This window comes from Pagrus major, chromosome 5 (assembly GCF_040436345.1).
Source record: "Pagrus major chromosome 5, Pma_NU_1.0".
Classification (NCBI taxonomy): domain Eukaryota; kingdom Metazoa; phylum Chordata; class Actinopteri; order Spariformes; family Sparidae; genus Pagrus; species Pagrus major.
Window position 1 is genome coordinate 12,817,190 of NC_133219.1, and position 16,705 is coordinate 12,833,894.

The 16,705-nt window shown below is 40.8% G+C and overlaps 1 protein-coding gene across 1 annotated transcript; it reads right to left on the reverse strand.

The window, feature by feature from the left end:
* Positions 1–2,252: 2,252 nt before the first annotated feature.
* On the reverse strand, positions 2,253–16,154 carry homer1b (homer scaffold protein 1b). Its single transcript, XM_073466642.1, has 8 exons — positions 15,852–16,154; positions 13,412–13,543; positions 11,612–11,704; positions 8,459–8,607; positions 3,455–3,611; positions 3,097–3,207; positions 2,903–2,983; positions 2,253–2,786 (listed from the first exon to the last, which is right to left on the reverse strand). Exons 1-8 carry the CDS (start codon positions 16,152–16,154, stop codon positions 2,595–2,597), a joined length of 1,218 nt encoding a protein of 405 aa, XP_073322743.1. The 3' UTR covers positions 2,253–2,594.
* Positions 16,155–16,705: the final 551 nt, after the last annotated feature.

The following is a 16,705-nucleotide window of genomic DNA, read 5'->3' on the forward strand; positions in this document are numbered from 1 at the left end:
AGCAATTTGCACACACTGAATTTTGCGGTCACTGTATTTGAATATAAAACATAGCATTTCTCAGTTCACAGAAGTGTGTTCTCAGCCTGGAGGGGCTGCAGTCTTTGTTTGAATTCAACAAAGAATTTAGTTTGGCTGAAGCACCAACATGTGTGTCTCCTGAACTCTCTTTTTTTTTCTTTTTTTTTTTTTTTTTTACCAGCATTTGGTAAATCCTTCAACCTGCAAACACACAACTCTCACCAATCTATGAACATCATTTGCCTGAGGTACCTCTTTAATATCAGGAGTTCAAAATTACTTTAAATAGTCAAAAATATTGCCAGTCTTCTCATACCTCTAAATACAATAATAATACCTACATTTAAATACCATAAGTTACAAAACAGGAGAATGAAAAGCTTCTTATCCACTACTGTACAAAGGCATTCATTAACAATAGCATTAATATCAAGGTATTCCATCTCTGTCATTCGACTGTCAAAGTTAAACCAGAAAGAAACAAAATGGGTAACTTTTCCCTTTACATGGGTCTTATTCCAGTGTATTAACCTGTGTAACTAGCTACAATATTTTAAGTACAGAATTATGCTGTGCCAGTATTTAATGAAAATCTCGATATATAATATAGTTACAACAGTGTAATAACACAGTGCAAACAGGGTGCTCAATTAAAAGGTAAGATCAGCAGCATTTCATGTGACACTATAGCTTTTTAAAAATTCAGTGGTTTCAAAAGAAGAGATTTTAAGACGCAGTTTTGGATTCTACCAGTACAGGAGCTGCTTTATAAGTGCATGTTTTGGTATAGGATGTTTAACACTATGCGTTAACATTGCGTTGTTACGCATTTTGAATATATATTGAAGAGGTTTTTATTGTTTACCTGCAGACTCGATACTCTATAATAACTATGCAGTACTTTTCGGTGGGTTAATACACAACAATAAGCCACTGCAGGGTGTAACTGCATTCGAGTTATCCATCCATTCATTTACAATGCTGTCATGAGTAGAAAGTTGTCTTATACAGTTCTATTATTATATCATCAGTGTTATATCCTGTGTAAAAAAGATTAGAAACTGAGTACAGTTCTTTATTCACCCGTGAGGAGTGAAAATCTGTGGCCAGCTTCACTGAGGGTGGAGATTTTACGAACATGTAGATGACACTCTATAAGCCCTTCACGATGCACTACTTCGTCCTGACAGGGCTGCCACACAGGTTAGCGGTCAACAGTAGTATACTTTCTGTCGGACGGGGGATCAGCTGAGTTGCATTTGACCTATCTGCATGAGTCCACTGAGTAGAGTACCTGATAGAGTAAGATAGAGGTGTCGTATAGAGCCTGTCTGGTATTGCTCAGTGTGTGTGTATGCGTGTGTGTTTGTGTGTAGGCCTTGATGTCCAAAAAACAGGGTCTTTCTCTCACAGCACAGAACAAACACACATATTATATACAGACATGTGTCCACGTATATGTGCTTTGAAGGCACACACTATGTCGAAGGTCAGGCCTTGTTGGGAAACACACTCCACACTGAGTTTGGCAGGAAGACAGGTCAGTTGTCTGTGACGGTGGAGGCAGTCTGGATACAGGAAGTCTCATGTCATATCTAACATGGACACGCGCCCTCTAAAATTTGTGTGGCATGAACAATGCCTCAGGAAGATTCAATACTCATCTAGCATGTAGGATTTTAAATAAGCTGTGGATATATAGCAGTCATTCATTGAAGCAAACTTCATTTCCCAGCAGCCCTGTGTGTCCAGGCTGGGGAGCAGCATTGATGTTTTTAGAGAGCCGTCCTTTAATTCTCTGTTTCCAGCGACACTCCTCTGGCAGCCCGAGCTCAAACATGGAACTCTCTATGCAGCACTTCTCTGTACAGTAAGTCACTTTGGATCAAAGCATCTGCTAGTTAGAGGACAATATTTTGGGGGGGATTTGGCAGCTTTGGCGCAGTTCTCTGAGTCTTAACAGCAATTATTTCCACATGACTTTCAACATTCCCCCTGGGGGTGGGCAGTTTAGAAAGGAAGAAAAGGGTGTGTGTGTGTGTGTGTGTGTGCGTGTGTGTGTGTGTGTGTGTGTGTGTGTGTGTGTGTGTGTGTGTGTGTGTGTGTGTGATGTTGTGATGCTGCAAGCTGTGCTGCAGCTCTCCCAGTAAAACAGCAGATGGCACTGAGGCACAGTTCTCAAGTTAACTCTTTGTGAGTGCGTGGGTGGGTGGGTTTGGGGGGCAGTTGCAATGTGCCATGACAGGCGTCTCTACAACTGGAGATATCAATTCAACCGAGGTTACGCCTACACCAGCCAATCAGGAGGCAAGATGAGGTAGTCCCTGTGTTGTTTTGAACTACAGGAGTTCCTGCGGTTGGTTGGAGCCTGATGCCTGCCAGATAAAAATGGGGAGTTAGCTGCCCTTTTTGAGCAAAATCATAATCGAGGCAGTGTAGTGTCTCAGTTTTAATGTGTGTGGGGTGTAGGAGGAAATTAGGGCATGGTCGAGAGGATAAGTGTGGGTGAGTTTGGGGTGTCAAGGTGTAAATTATCATATGGTTCTGTCTGTGAAGATTGGGCAGCTCCGTCTCTAGCTGGCCTCCTCTATGAGCCGAGCCAAGGTGTCTCTGAGCTCCGTCAGCTCAAAGATCTTGCCGTCCAGCATCTCCAGTAGTGTTCGCAGGCTCTTCCTGAAGTTCTCCTGCTCCTCTTGGTTCTCCTCCAGTCGCTGCTCAGCCCCTGCCAGCTGCTCCTCCAGCACACGACCACGCAGCTCCGTCTCCTGGAGAAGGAGAGACAGCATTGTTGGCGGGATTGCGACATTAGGTGGTAAATAATGACAACATATGCACCTGTACTTTGGGGGACAATCACGTGCTTAATGCCCTCATCATTCACCTCAAGTTTCTGGGTAAGGGTGTCTTTCTGCTCCATCAAGTCATTCATGTTTTCCAATTCTTCCTTTAACTTTTCCATTTCCTGGAAGTCATAGAAAACAGATTATTATGGCATGAATGTAGGGTGGTGTTGCATGAGCCATTACATTTCAGCAAAGGTACTCCACCCTATGATACACACACAAGCACACACACCTCTTCTTTATCCCTTAGTGTATTCTCCAGTTCCTCTATAGTTTGGTTGAGTTCAGTCTTCTGGGATTTGATCACTGGGGTTTGGTTGCTCTGGCACTCGAGCTCCGTCACCTAAAAGGACAATATAATTGATCGAGATTTAGATCCACAGGGAGTGATTGGCACAACAGAATCCTATGTTTCATCTCCAAACTACCTCTTCTTTTCTCTCCCTCTTGACAAAATGCATGTCTCCTCTCTGTTTTTCTTCCATCCTCTCATCTTCACTTCACACCATCCCTTCCAAATGATCACACCTGTTTGATTTTAATGAATTAATCACACATGAAAACAAGCATTCCTGTGTCCCAGTCCTCACCCGTTTGTGTAGTCTCTCAGCCTCCTCCTGGTAGGCAGCCAGTTGTTGTTTCCACTGTTTGACGTTGGCTGTGGACTCCAGCAGAGCTGCCGTTAGCTTGGCATTGTTCCCCTTTAGTGCCTCCAGCTCAGCCTCCCAGTGTTTTGTCATGGCGGGGCTGCAGAACACAGGTATGAGCAGACTGTCAGATTACCACAACAGGGACATAAGATTAGTGCACATGTTTTTATGTTTTGGATTTAAGATGAGTATATCTGATTAAAGATGTCTGAAAAATCATCGATCAATCAGTGTGAAGTTGTTGTTTATAGGGTTAGGGTCCATCCATCCATCATGGTGGTTTTGAGTTTCTTTGTAGTTGTTTTAAGTCTCTTTGAGGTCATTTTGAGTCTCAGTGGTCATTTTGATTTTCTTTGTGGTCATTACGAGTGCTATTGTGTATTTGCCTCTCTTTGATTGACAATTTGCAGGCAAAGCCCAGGGTCCCACAACCCCTTAAACCGCTGTGCCTGTGCCCAGTAGGCCCAATTCAACCATCCAGGCATGCATGCATCCATCCACCTTTGCTTAAGCACTGAAAGCTGACAAAGGTTGCAGCAGGCACTCAAGCCGGAGGTCGGCACTTTCTGGCCAGTAGCTGTGAAAGCAGCTGTCTGCCACATGAGCTGTAATCTGAGATTATATCCTCAGACTGGCTGGAGCCTAATCTGGTCCAGCTACTCACAGACGAGAAGATGAGATGAGAGATAAGGGAGAAGTGATTGAATGTGATTGAATTTTATGATGTAGGGGCATGTGTGGGAGAAAAAGGCTGGTGGGAAAAATACTTGCATATGGGCTGGGTGGTCGATAGTTCAGAGTTGAAGTGTAATATTAGATATGTGTATATACACTCAACTTTCTGGAGGGGAAATTTGTTCTGTTGTGCATCTCCCCTGTTAGATCTGAGCACTGCAGGCATTCATTTACGTAATGCTCACTCCCTGTCTCTCACATAATGTATGACTTGGGCAACAGAATGTATGAGAGACCTGAACGTTGTTGAGTACCGACATCGAGTCAAGTTCCTTTGAAAAGGAGCTCCTACTCCCACATACTTCACAGTAATTCCTCACAGCGCAGGAAACACAGAAAAACACAAAAGGAGCTTAGCTCTCTCAAGGAGTGAAGAGGGTCTGTGTATGACCCATTACAATGTTGTTTTCAGTTTTGTTCTGCCCCCTCACTGACACACACACACATATACAGTATATGCTCACACACTGCAGCAGTACTCCACTATGCCATAACACCCACTCTGTGGAGCGTAAAAGAAAGAATGCCCAGATCTAATTCACTCATGACTCCCACAGCACCTTCAGTTCTTACACAACCGCCACCCCCTCTGTGAGTGCAAGTGTGTCTGCGTGTGTGACGCATAGGAGGGAGACGACACTTCATCCTACACATGCACATGCACTGACACACAACCACTCACTCACATACACACACAGACACGCACACAAGGAGCGATGCTGTCACCAAAGCACGCAGCCCCGCCAATGTATAAACCCCACACACCAGCTCGGAGAGCAGGAGAGCAAGCGAGACGTCAAGATGTGAAGATGGAGACAAACGGAGAAAGCACGGGAGAGCGATGGAGGGAGAATTAGAGGAGAGAAAAGAGTGCAAGATGTTTTGACACTGGTGTTCATCTTCATTAAATGAACCTGGCTGAAAGGTTTCAGGAGGGCAGTCGAGCACAATTCTGGCTGAAGAAAGAAGAGCAGGGCTAAAGGTGTGTGAGACACATGGAGGGTAAGTTAGCTGCTGCTGTATCACTGAACTGCTGATTGTAATGATGATGTTATTATGTACATAATATGAATGTCTTGTCATGAAGATTTTTTTAGCTTTTTATAATTTTCAGCTTCTGATCATTATGTAATTTTTAGCCAATTGTGTGATTTTGAACTGAAGAAGCAAATATGTTTGTATCAGCTTGAAACTGTGAATACATGTAATATATATATATATATATATATATATATATATATATATATATATATATATATATATATATATATATATATATATGTATGTGTGTGTGTGTGTGTGTGTGTGTACAAACATATATTTAATTCTGTATCTGTCACAAAATATTGCATTTGTATTAGTTTCTTGTGAACAATATTCTGCCACCTAAACAGAATATGTCATGACAAGAAACAGCACAAGAACAAATTTTGTGGGGTATTAAATTAATTCTTTATTGCATTTTATTTTCAACTGATTTTAAATGTATTTTATGTTTTCTGGATTTATTTCTGAATGTTTTTGTGTTTTTCTTTATATTTTGTACATGCTGCCATTACACTATGACTCTTGAATAAAACATCAACTCTCTTTTTTGTGTTTTACTACTTCACAATGTTAAGTATAATTATCCTTGCAGGCTCAATAAAGCTACCAAACACAAAACATAACTTGTATGACACTGATGGTTTTCAACAGCCCTCTTGTGTGTCTGCCGCGTCCTGACCGCTGTGCATTGTCAGGTAGGTCCTTCCTCCTCACAGAGCACTTAAAGAAGCAGGGAGCCTGAGCAGTTGCCATGGCAGCACTGGAGGAACGTAGGCGCTCGTGGCACCCTGACGTATGACATCGGCACCATCTCCGTTCACACAAGCCTACCACCAACCCACTGACACACGCCTACATTCTCCAACGCTATTAAACCATTCACATACAGCCAAGGCAGTCCCCAACAAAAGGTCTTCTAATATTCAGAAAACCATTCAAAACGACTCCACTGCAGACCTGCCAAACACGCCTACATCCTTCAATATAAAAAACTCTCTCATAGCCCTGCACACAGCTCATCCGCCTCTGTCTTCATCTGCCCTCTGCACCCACACATACCTGCCCACACAGCCCAGCTAAGCAGCAGTGTGGCGTATATGATATCACCATCTAAATCCAGACATGGCAGAGAGACTAACCAGGACCATCATCGAGGTCTCGTTAAGTATTATTATGTAAGGAAACAAAAAACATTTTTTATTCTTTTTTTTGGCTATTAAATCAACTACAAGCTTATACACCATTACAAAAATTAACAGAAAATATATTTTAACTGCAGTTTGAGGCACATGAGGCTGATGGAGTTACTGTAAAAGGTTTCATACATGTAAGAGGGTGCACACAGTCGGTATTAAATTGAGGAAGAATTATAGAGAGAAAAGATAGAAAAAGGGTGCATTTTTTAGTAAAATATCTGGACAGTAGCATCTGCCCTTTCTGCATATGCCTCTGAGAAAATGTGAGACTGAGGTTGCTTGTTACGTCCATTGTTGCCATCGCGAATGCTGAGAGTCGACCCTGTCTCCCACGCATGCAGCATTAATAGACACATCGGCAGCAATGCTGCAGCAGGCAGTGGGTGTCCTCTCTACACCCCACTCTCGCTGCACACTCAGATCTGTGTAGCCCTACAGAGTTCATGATGAAGCAGTAGGGATTTCTAAGCATTTGCACTTGAGCTTTTCACAGCTTTACAGATCTTACCACACTAATAAAAATACCTCTGTCTCCTATGATCTCCACAATGACCTTTAATATCGAAAAATGTTTGAGTCTCCTCTCAGACATCCAAAGTTAAGCAGAAAAGAATGATAATACATAAATAGATTGATTGATTTCTTTAATTAATAAGAATCTCAGCCAGATAAATAATTGAATGAGTAACACAAGATTACAGAGATTTTACAAATGAAAAGACCTGTGTACAATTGACTACAGGTGACAGTAGATGGGAACATTTCCTCTCCTGAGAAAAAAACACTTCACTCACTCAATTGACTCAAACTGATTGTTCATACCCTCCTGTTCTGTTTATTTATTGTAGTGAGTGTGTGTGCAGTTGGTGGCAGTTTAGGTAGCAGTGACTCATGTACAGACTTTATACAATGCACCTCTCTCTTTTGAACCACACACACACACACTCATACGCACATACACTCTGTGTGTCTATCTGTCTTGCTCTTTCTCTGCCTCCCACTACCCACAGTATGTTATATAAGTCTTACATAAATGCTCCATCGACACCTTTTTTGGTGATGAACCTCTCAGCCACACCTCTTCAGAGAGCCATTATACAAATCAAACATATTTACATGGCACTTTGACCTCTTTATCTTACACAATCGACTGTATATGAAACAGTACTGACAATCACAAGGAAAAATGCATTATCAATTTCAGTTTTAAGTCTGCTAACAGGACACAAAGACAGCAGGAATGTATACAACAGTAGTGGTGCATGCATAGAGATATTATTGCATCGCAGTAGGCAAACATAAGACTATATGTGAGTAAAGAATACCAAGCATGCTCAGAATGGACAAAAAATGTACTTGAATGATTCGTCATTCCTGAGAAACACTTAAAATAGCATTTTTGCTGGTCCAAGTGAAATGTGTGAGTAAGAATGTTACCGATATAATTCATTGCACCCATATTCCTCCTGACTGGAGTGATAGCACGCTGTTGTTACCTTATTTGTTAGCACTTAACAAACAGACATCAGGTTTTGTAAAGAGGACCCTCCCTGTTGCTGACCTGCATTCAGGCTCTTTTTTTGGAAGTTTGTGCCTGAACATTTATTTTGTTTTGCGTAGTTATGATGTCGCAGTAGTCAGGACTGAATGACATCCCTATCAGAAAGAGCAGACCCGACAAGTCTTAAACTGCTCCCTAGAGAGGAAAAACACGAGAGAGCAGCAGTGAATAGAGGGAGTTCACTACCATGCTGACATGCAACGTATATACGTAGGTGCACGTAGACAAAAACAAAGACATAGAAAAGAGAGATATATATCTGTGCTTCAGAAGAACAGAAAAAAAATCTATGTTTGTATTGTTTGTGTGTAATATGTTTGTGTGAGTGAGTGTAAGGTTAGACTGTAACATCTGTAGTAAACATGTCAACAGAGGACAGTGAACACATCATGATGCTGGATGTACCTGTGTGCAAAGGCCAGTGCGTTCTGCGCTGGCCCTGGAAGGGCGTCTGAATTGGGAGTCGTGTCACAGATTTCATCTGTGCCGTTGATGTTTTCCATGGGCGGAGTCACCGGGGTCAAAGGTGACGAGAGTTCGCCTCCTGGAGACTCCTACATGTGAAACAAAGTTGATCAGCTGTTACTGTCACAAAAGACGTCAAATAATCAATCAAACAGCACTGAAATATCTTATATTATTCTTATTAATTCTTATTATTATTCACTCAGTTAGTTGTGATTATAAGGCAAGAAACAATTGTTTAATTTTGAAAGCTCTAAACTTCAAAGTCAAAATTTAGACATTTGTTACATTTCCCGATAAATATCTGTATGATTATTATGTCACTAATTTAAAATAGTAATAGTTAAACCTTTAGTAAGTTCACAACAGCTTTAACATCTGATACATTTTAGTTCCTAATGGTGCCTGGTTGCTTCAAGAGAAACAGCCTCAGGCGTTGTTTAGATGAAATAGAGAAGGACTGGGTTGTATTTAGACTGAGCAATGATAGACATCATAGCTGAAGTAAGACGGAAGAAAAGATAGAAGAAAGATAAAGGGATTACTCAATTAATTGTTTACCCTATAAAACTTCAGCACCAGAGTCCAAGGTGATGTCTTAAAATTTCTTGGTTTATCAGATAAACGGACCAAAACCCAATGATAATTAATTTACAATGAGAAAAAATGAGACTGACAGCAAGTGAAAGTTTGGTGTTTTTTTCCTTGAAAATGACTTGAGCAAAATTGTTTTCAATTAATTTGTGTCAAATGTTTAATTAACTAATCATTTCATCCTATTTGGAATATAAAATAAATTGGATCATCCTTCCCCTATAAGGAGCAAACATGAGAAATGACAGAGGTGTGTTTGTGTGTTTTCAGAGGGGGTATAGATTCTTTCTCTCACACTCATAAAGCTCTTGCTATGGTGCTACAAATTTGAGCGTCTTAGTGAGCAGTTCCACATGCCTATAGGCTAGTACATCGTTTAGCATAGCTCTGGGAAATTGCAGAATTACAGATGATTGCTTATCTTTATATCCCATGCAACCACATAATGAAACAAGAGACAAATCATTTAGCTGCTGCACACACATAAAACAAAGCTATTAAGACTTAGGGTTTGGGTACAATACAGTAGCACAATGACACCAACTGTACGTCTCTAATGGACAAGAAGGAAGTGAGAGATAAGAGGAAGATTATGGCGGGGGTTAAATTTTGAGCTCCATTTGTATTAGTATACCATTTAATATCTGTTCATGGTGCACTTCCACTGGGGTCTGGCCTATTTGGACCAGCATATAGCATTAAGCTCGGTGTTTTCTCATTTTGTTTAAGTGGAATAATTTGTGTTTTCTAGTTTCCTTAGAGGAGAGAAATGAGAGGATCTGTAGGTTAGAAAGAAAGCCAGCAGGCATGTGGGTGAAAGTGACAATCTGTAGTGAAACAGAGCAGACAGCTTCAGTGGACCACTGCAGGCTTGTAGCAGGACGCTGCAGCCTCGACTGTTCCCACCACTTTCACCACTACAGTGTGTCGGTGGCCAGAGCACATGCAGCCTTCAACCCCTGATGAGAGGGAAGCTGTCCACTTGGCTTCATTAAAAACATTCTCCCATGGGAGGCACTGTAGCAAGGTACTGTAGCATTTCAGCCCATGTGGGCCACAGCATTAATAGTACAAGTAATAGACCACAGTGCAGCAGGGGGCTGCTCCTCTCGCATCCATAATGAACGGATGAGGACATGAAGCCTGTTAACAGCCTTTAGATTAAAGAACAGATTTCTCTTGGGATTCTCCTCTGAAACAAGCTAATTTTCTTTCAGACACAGTTACACATGCCCTAAAACACTATGTTATTAGATATCCCACACAAACAAATACTTCACATACAGGCTAATTATGTTCTCCAATTAATGGTGAGTTCACAGACAGCTTTGTCCTTTTTTTTTAATGTATAGGGTGGATACATACAGTGAAAATGATACCATAATGATGTATATTATGTAAGGGCTGTATTCCTAACCTATGTTTACTTGTACTTAATAAATTATGATATAAATTATGATACATTTCAGAAGAAAATATATATGTTTTTTACCACTACATTTATTTTACAGATATACTGATTACTTTTATATACAGTATATAGTATATATTTATACAGTATATGATATACGTATAAAACAAAATGCATTTTTAAAGATAAAATTTGTGATTTATTACCTATTGTCTGGTTGGGACTTTTCACATTTCAGATTTCTCTAAATTAGCATTTCTGCCAAACAGAAATGTGCCCTCTAAATAACTCTTCAAGGCCTAAGCTGCAACATTAGATATTATTTGACAAAGAAAAAGCTAAGAAAAGTCCAAAAAGTGAATATAAACTTTTGTAGCACAATTTGTTTATTTATTACTTTTTTTCTTTCCTGCCTCATTTGTCATCTCACAACCCCTCATATTTATCTTGAGACCCATTGGAGGGACCATGCCACCAGGGTGCCAATGACTGGATTTAACTCTCTAACTGCATATAAATTAGCTCCAGTTCGAACAGCTACACCTGTGCTGCTTACGCATAGATGCATCATTTTTAGCATTATATGATATGATATACTAGCCAGCCGTCTTAGTTTCTTGTTTTAAAACGGAAGCCTTGCTAAACCCAGCAGAGCCCAAGTCACAGTACTACACCCATCAGCGTGAGTGTTTATTGGTCCGGTGCAGAGCAGTGTATTGTGGTTGTTGTTTGTTTACTCCCTTTTGAGCTGAAGGGAAACCTTTTTCTTTGTTTTGTCTGGTCATGTATCACCAATTTCAAAAATATTTGTGTCTTTCTACTACACAGACATATCAGAATACTTCTACTACTGGCATTAACATTTCTGAAACATTCTCTACTTAAACATATTTTTGTATCTATTTTCTGTCATCTTATTTTATGAATATGCCCCGATGCCTTCTGTGATAATCAATCAAACTAAATATCGCCAAAGGGAAAAATCACTCTTACACATCACAGTCTACTCTCGTAGACTGCGATGTGAGGTGGTGAGTAGGTTGACAAAAAGGTTAGGAATTGGCAGAGTTAGGATAGTGTGAACGTACCTGAGAGGGAGACGTGGCCATCTCCATCTTTTCTTGACTCTTCTCTTTAGCAAGCCGTGCTGCTTCTTTATACTCTGCAAATTTCTCTGCAAACTGGACACAGAGGACAGACATCAGCATGGACTGTAATTCATACGATAATGTGGTTTAATCTGTTCAGTAAAGCCATACGTACATGGACCCACACACACACACACACACACACACACACACACACAAAGAACAGTGTGTAATAGGTCAACGGTGAAGCCAGGGCAAGGATAGGGGAAAGCTGTTGCCAATAACAACCCACAGTTGAACTTAGAAAAGAAGGCCCTTACCCATAATGCTTCAGCAGAAACACGAGCTAACTAGGTCACTTTTTGTAACCTGTATATATGCACACACACATACATACACAGCAAAGTAGACTGTGACTTTGTGTTTTCCTCGTTGTGTTTTTTGCCTTTAATCAGAAGTTGTCAGCAACTGAAGTGGATCTCTGGGGTTATTTTAGTCGAGAGTAAAGATACATCCAGCCAGCCTGAAGCAGTAAGGTGAGCTCAGCTGAGGGGCTTTGAGCAAATATAAACACAGATACACGGAAGCACATATCCCCAATGTCCCTTTAGGGTGTGGTTCATCGCCGACACTACTCCCACAGTGTTGCAAAGTAATTTAGAGCTACAGAGGGCTGAGTGGTGAGGAAATCAAATTGACAACTCTGCTGGAGCCGGTCTTGTGTCTCTCATTAGTGGCAGACACAAATAACTCAATATCATTTCACTTGAGTGCAATATTATAGTTCTGGTAGTGATCTAAATGCAGTAGTTCTCAGTCTAAGTGCTGCAGGGGTGGTGGAACTGCAGTTATCTGAGAAGTAAATCTGATTATTTCAACTTTAAACCACAGGAACTACTTCATATTGAAATGCCCAACAATGCTCTACGTTAGCCGAGTGGTTGGCAAAGCTGAAGAAGTTTTTTAGTATTAAAATATTTTTTTTTATTAGTATTGTTTTGTTCCCTCTTATTTGTGACATGTGAAGCTTGATAATGAACTGAGTTTTAAATCAAATTTCCCTTTATTTAATGACATCTGAGTCTTAAAATTAAGATATGTTTTGCAAGAGAGACCTAAGAACAAATTATATACTGTATGTGCAGTACAAGACTACAACAACACAGTTCAGTTGTATAGTACTTCTCATGATGAATAAATTAAACTTAACCAATATAAACCAATATGCAACATATGTGAATGTTTAAAGACTGGAAATGGGGGGTTTATTGTAAGAAGGAGGAGAGAGCACCTGACGAGACCACCTTGAGGTCATTAGGTATTGTTATCAGCCTGACATCCATGACTCCCTGACACAGGGGACATGTGTTTGTGTATGTGTATGTGTGTGTGTGTGTGTGTAATGTTCCAACAGTGGAGATGGATGCTGTGAGCCTCCCCAGTTCATGACAGAGCATAATTATACTGCAGAGGAGAGAAACCACAACTTGCTCACACACACTCACATACACACGCACAGACACACAACTGAACACACAGGTATACATTACTTTCACAAAGAGAAGCTATAGCAACTAGAAGAAAAATAAAGTTGAAATGCTGTCCTCTCACAGGGACTAGCTGAGAAAAAAAGCCACCCTGTGATTGATGTTAAAAGGTTTACAGTAGATTGGGTTTGTGTGTGTGTGTGTTTGTGTGTGTGTGTGTGTGTTTGTGTGTGTGTGTCTGTGTGTGTGTGTGTGTGTGTGTGTGTGTGTGTGTGTGTGTGTCAGAGTGTGTGTGTTTGTACGGGGGTGGTACCTTGGCTAGATGATGCTCAGTGGAGAATCCCAGGCCATAGACAGTGTTCGCTCGACTGTCCGCCCATTGGCCAAACTTCTGTGAGGTCTTTGTGAACGTCATGTTCGGACTGATGGTACTGTTGATTATTGCCTGCAGGATAGAGGTAACCCACTTAATACATATTGAATCAACTTTATCACTGTAGTGTGTTTAGTGTGTGTGTGTGTGTGTGTGTGTGTCAGCTGAAGAGGGGGAAGGAAATATTTGCTTTTTGTATGTCTGAAGTATTATTATTATTATTCACATCAAATTTTCTGATGCACATATATGAAACACTATATTGTTTCTGTATGAGGGACATACAGTTTACACATTAAAAGCTCAGCTGCATCTGTACTTTCATTTTTTGTAACTGTTGGTATTAGTGCCCTGAAAGAGTGTCTCTCAGACTCCCCAATCAGTACTGCAGTAGTGCCAAAATCGATAAATCACTTGATAGAAAATGTAAACATTTTGATAATTGTTTCAGATATATATCAAGTGAAAATTTCAACATCCTTTGCCTCCAGCTTCTAACTGAAAATACTATCACTTGGATTTGGACTGGCGGTTGGACAAAAAGGTCCCTTTTAATGTATCACCTAGGGGTTCTGGGTAATTGTGATGAGCATTTTACACAGTTTTCTGACAATTTATAGACTAAATGACTAATGACTAATCTATTAATCAAAATAAAATATACAGACTAATTGCTACTGATTTGCTACTGAAAATAAATAAATACAAAGTATAGTTTCGGCACTATACTTTATCTGAACAAATGGTACTGCGTGAGAGACAGGGAATGCCTGAGAGAACACTATATATATTTCTGGTCAACAGCAGCAAAGGCTCAGACCCACCAACACAATAAAATCTATGGTTGTAAAGCTAAAAGAATGCTGCTAAAATGACTTTGAAAGCCTTCAGTGAAGGATTCAGCGATCCACCATCAGCTGTACCTAAAGAGCAACAGTCAGACATGAGCACATGTATGCACACACATGTAGTGAAGACAGAGTGGCAAACAGTAATGTCTGATGTTGTCCAAAAACGACTAAAAACACATCAGTAGGACACAGCACTGGTTGACATTTGTTATTACAATTGCATAGTTATGAACTTTGGCATGAAGTTCATTCTAATAACCAGGTTGGGCAGTGTGGATTATTTTGAGTCCTACTTCTGCAGATTTGGTGCACTAATGAGTATTTACGCTCATTAGTGCACCAAATCTGCAGCTGAAAATATTTCTCAACAAATGCATTATTCACCCTAGTTTGAGCAATGTTTGCTAAAAAACTACAGTTGAGCTGTTGAAAATGAGTGAGCCTTTTTAAAAATTGAAGATTATATTCATGACTATTTTCTGAAGCTTTACATCTTCGGTAGACACCAGTGGACTTGGACTTAGTGTAACTGACAATGTTAGTGTGGGTCTTTTCATAAGATTTTTTGACAATAAGAAATAAATAGAACATCTCAACCCTTTATTTACATGAGCCAAAATAGAAGGCTGCCTCTTATGTAATTCCACATCCTTTGTTTAATAACACTAATGGAGAACAAATTCATGACTGATTAATTAGCAGTGTTGTGTAATGGTTGACATTCTGGTTGGCATCAATAATTAATGATGGGTTTGGGAAGGGTAGCAGTCAGTGAGTGTGTGTGTTACACAATAGTTGAATTAAGTGTCCAAATATCTAGTGTGTTCTGGAGTGCTGTATGATGCAAAGGTTACTTAATTGACCATCAGAGATGGTTCACACATACTTGTTGATCACTACGTGAACTTACTTTGCTTACATCAGTTCTTCACTTTTCCCACCTTTTCATTTACCTGGCTGGCTTCACACCTTTCTCTCTTTGCCACCAGAGTTATTTCGCCTGCCACACACTCCTCTCACTCTGTCATCTGTTTCTCTCATTTAGCCTCGGCCCTCCCCTCTCCATAACTGGCGAGGAGTGTGCATGTGTGTGACTGAGCCGTTCCTATAAAGAAACCTGCTCTGCCTTTGGTCATGCCGACCTCTACCTCGATTACACCATGCCCAGCAAATATATCCCTCCGGGATCTCTAACAAGAATATCCTGAGACATAAAGTGTGGACTCTGAAGTCTTGACAGACACACACAGACATACACACACTAATACAGTGGTTGCATGCATTCACACATTGAAACATGAGCTGTCGGTCTTGGGACAGACTGCAACAATGAGCTCTTTTAAGACGTGTTTGCACATTAGATTCCAGTGTAGAGTTTATTTACACCATTAACACTCAGTAGATCACAGTACCATTAAAACAATCCTGGAAGACTGTTTGAATTTTTAAGAACAAAATGAATGCAGATGAAATCTATGATTTGTGTGCAACAGACTGTGAAAGGTGAACAATAACAATAGGCTGCTCACCTTGGTGCCATCCAGGCTGATGATGCGGTAGACATTGCGCGTACTGTCATAGAAGTAGGAGACAGTGACGGCATGCTTGCTGGTAGGCAGCCAGTTCTTCTTGGTGTTGGGATCAATCTGGAAGACATGGGCCCGGGTGCTGTAGATGGGCTGCTCCCTAAAGGGGACGAAGAAGAAGTTGTGAACCTCTTTGTGCCGCAGTACCAACGTCTCACCAAGCCCACCGCCAGCAACGAAACCTCTGTTGCCCACGGGGGAGTCAGATCGCCCTGGCAACCGTAATACCAACTCGCCATCCTCCATAGTTACACCACAGAAAGAGAGGCTGTGAAAGGACAACTACATATGCTCATTGTCTTGTATAGAAGGAAGACAAGCTACAGTAACTTAACCTACAAACTACAGCAGAGTTCCGACAGACACCTAAAGTCTACACTTTCCCTCATACATTGTCTCTCTACTTGTAAACCACCACACTTAATCCAGGCAGCTACTCAACAGAAACTCGCTCAGTCTTTCTCTCTGTGTAAGTCAGCGGCGTGTCTCAGTGCTCTGATATGGGAATGCCTGCAGCACTGAGTGAGGGTCACACAGGGGAGCACAGGGGGGAGAAAGGAGAGGATTTAAGGCTAAATATAGACAGTAGGCCATGGTTAACTACCAATGACACACCCCACAGAGCTGCAGTTTCCACACAGACACTCATAATACAATGTGCACACATAAACATGCACATACTATGGCACAGACGTGATGGAATTACAAATCTGTGTTTATGTTTCAGTGTATATATGGATTTGTGTCTGGTAGCCTGGATCAGAAGATGATCAAAACTCCATGATGGGCGAAGACTT

Coding starts and splice junctions, on each gene's coding strand:
- homer1b (XM_073466642.1), bottom strand. CDS start 16,154: ATGGAGGATGGCGAGTTGGTATTACGGTTGCCAGGGCGATCTGACTCC. Junction 8,608..11,611: donor TGGCCACGTCTCCCTCTCAG/GTACGTTCACAC, acceptor TTTCACATGTAG/GAGTCTCCAGGAGGCGAACT. Junction 2,984..3,096: donor CACTAAGGGATAAAGAAGAG/GTGTGTGTGCTT, acceptor TATGACTTCCAG/GAAATGGAAAAGTTAAAGGA.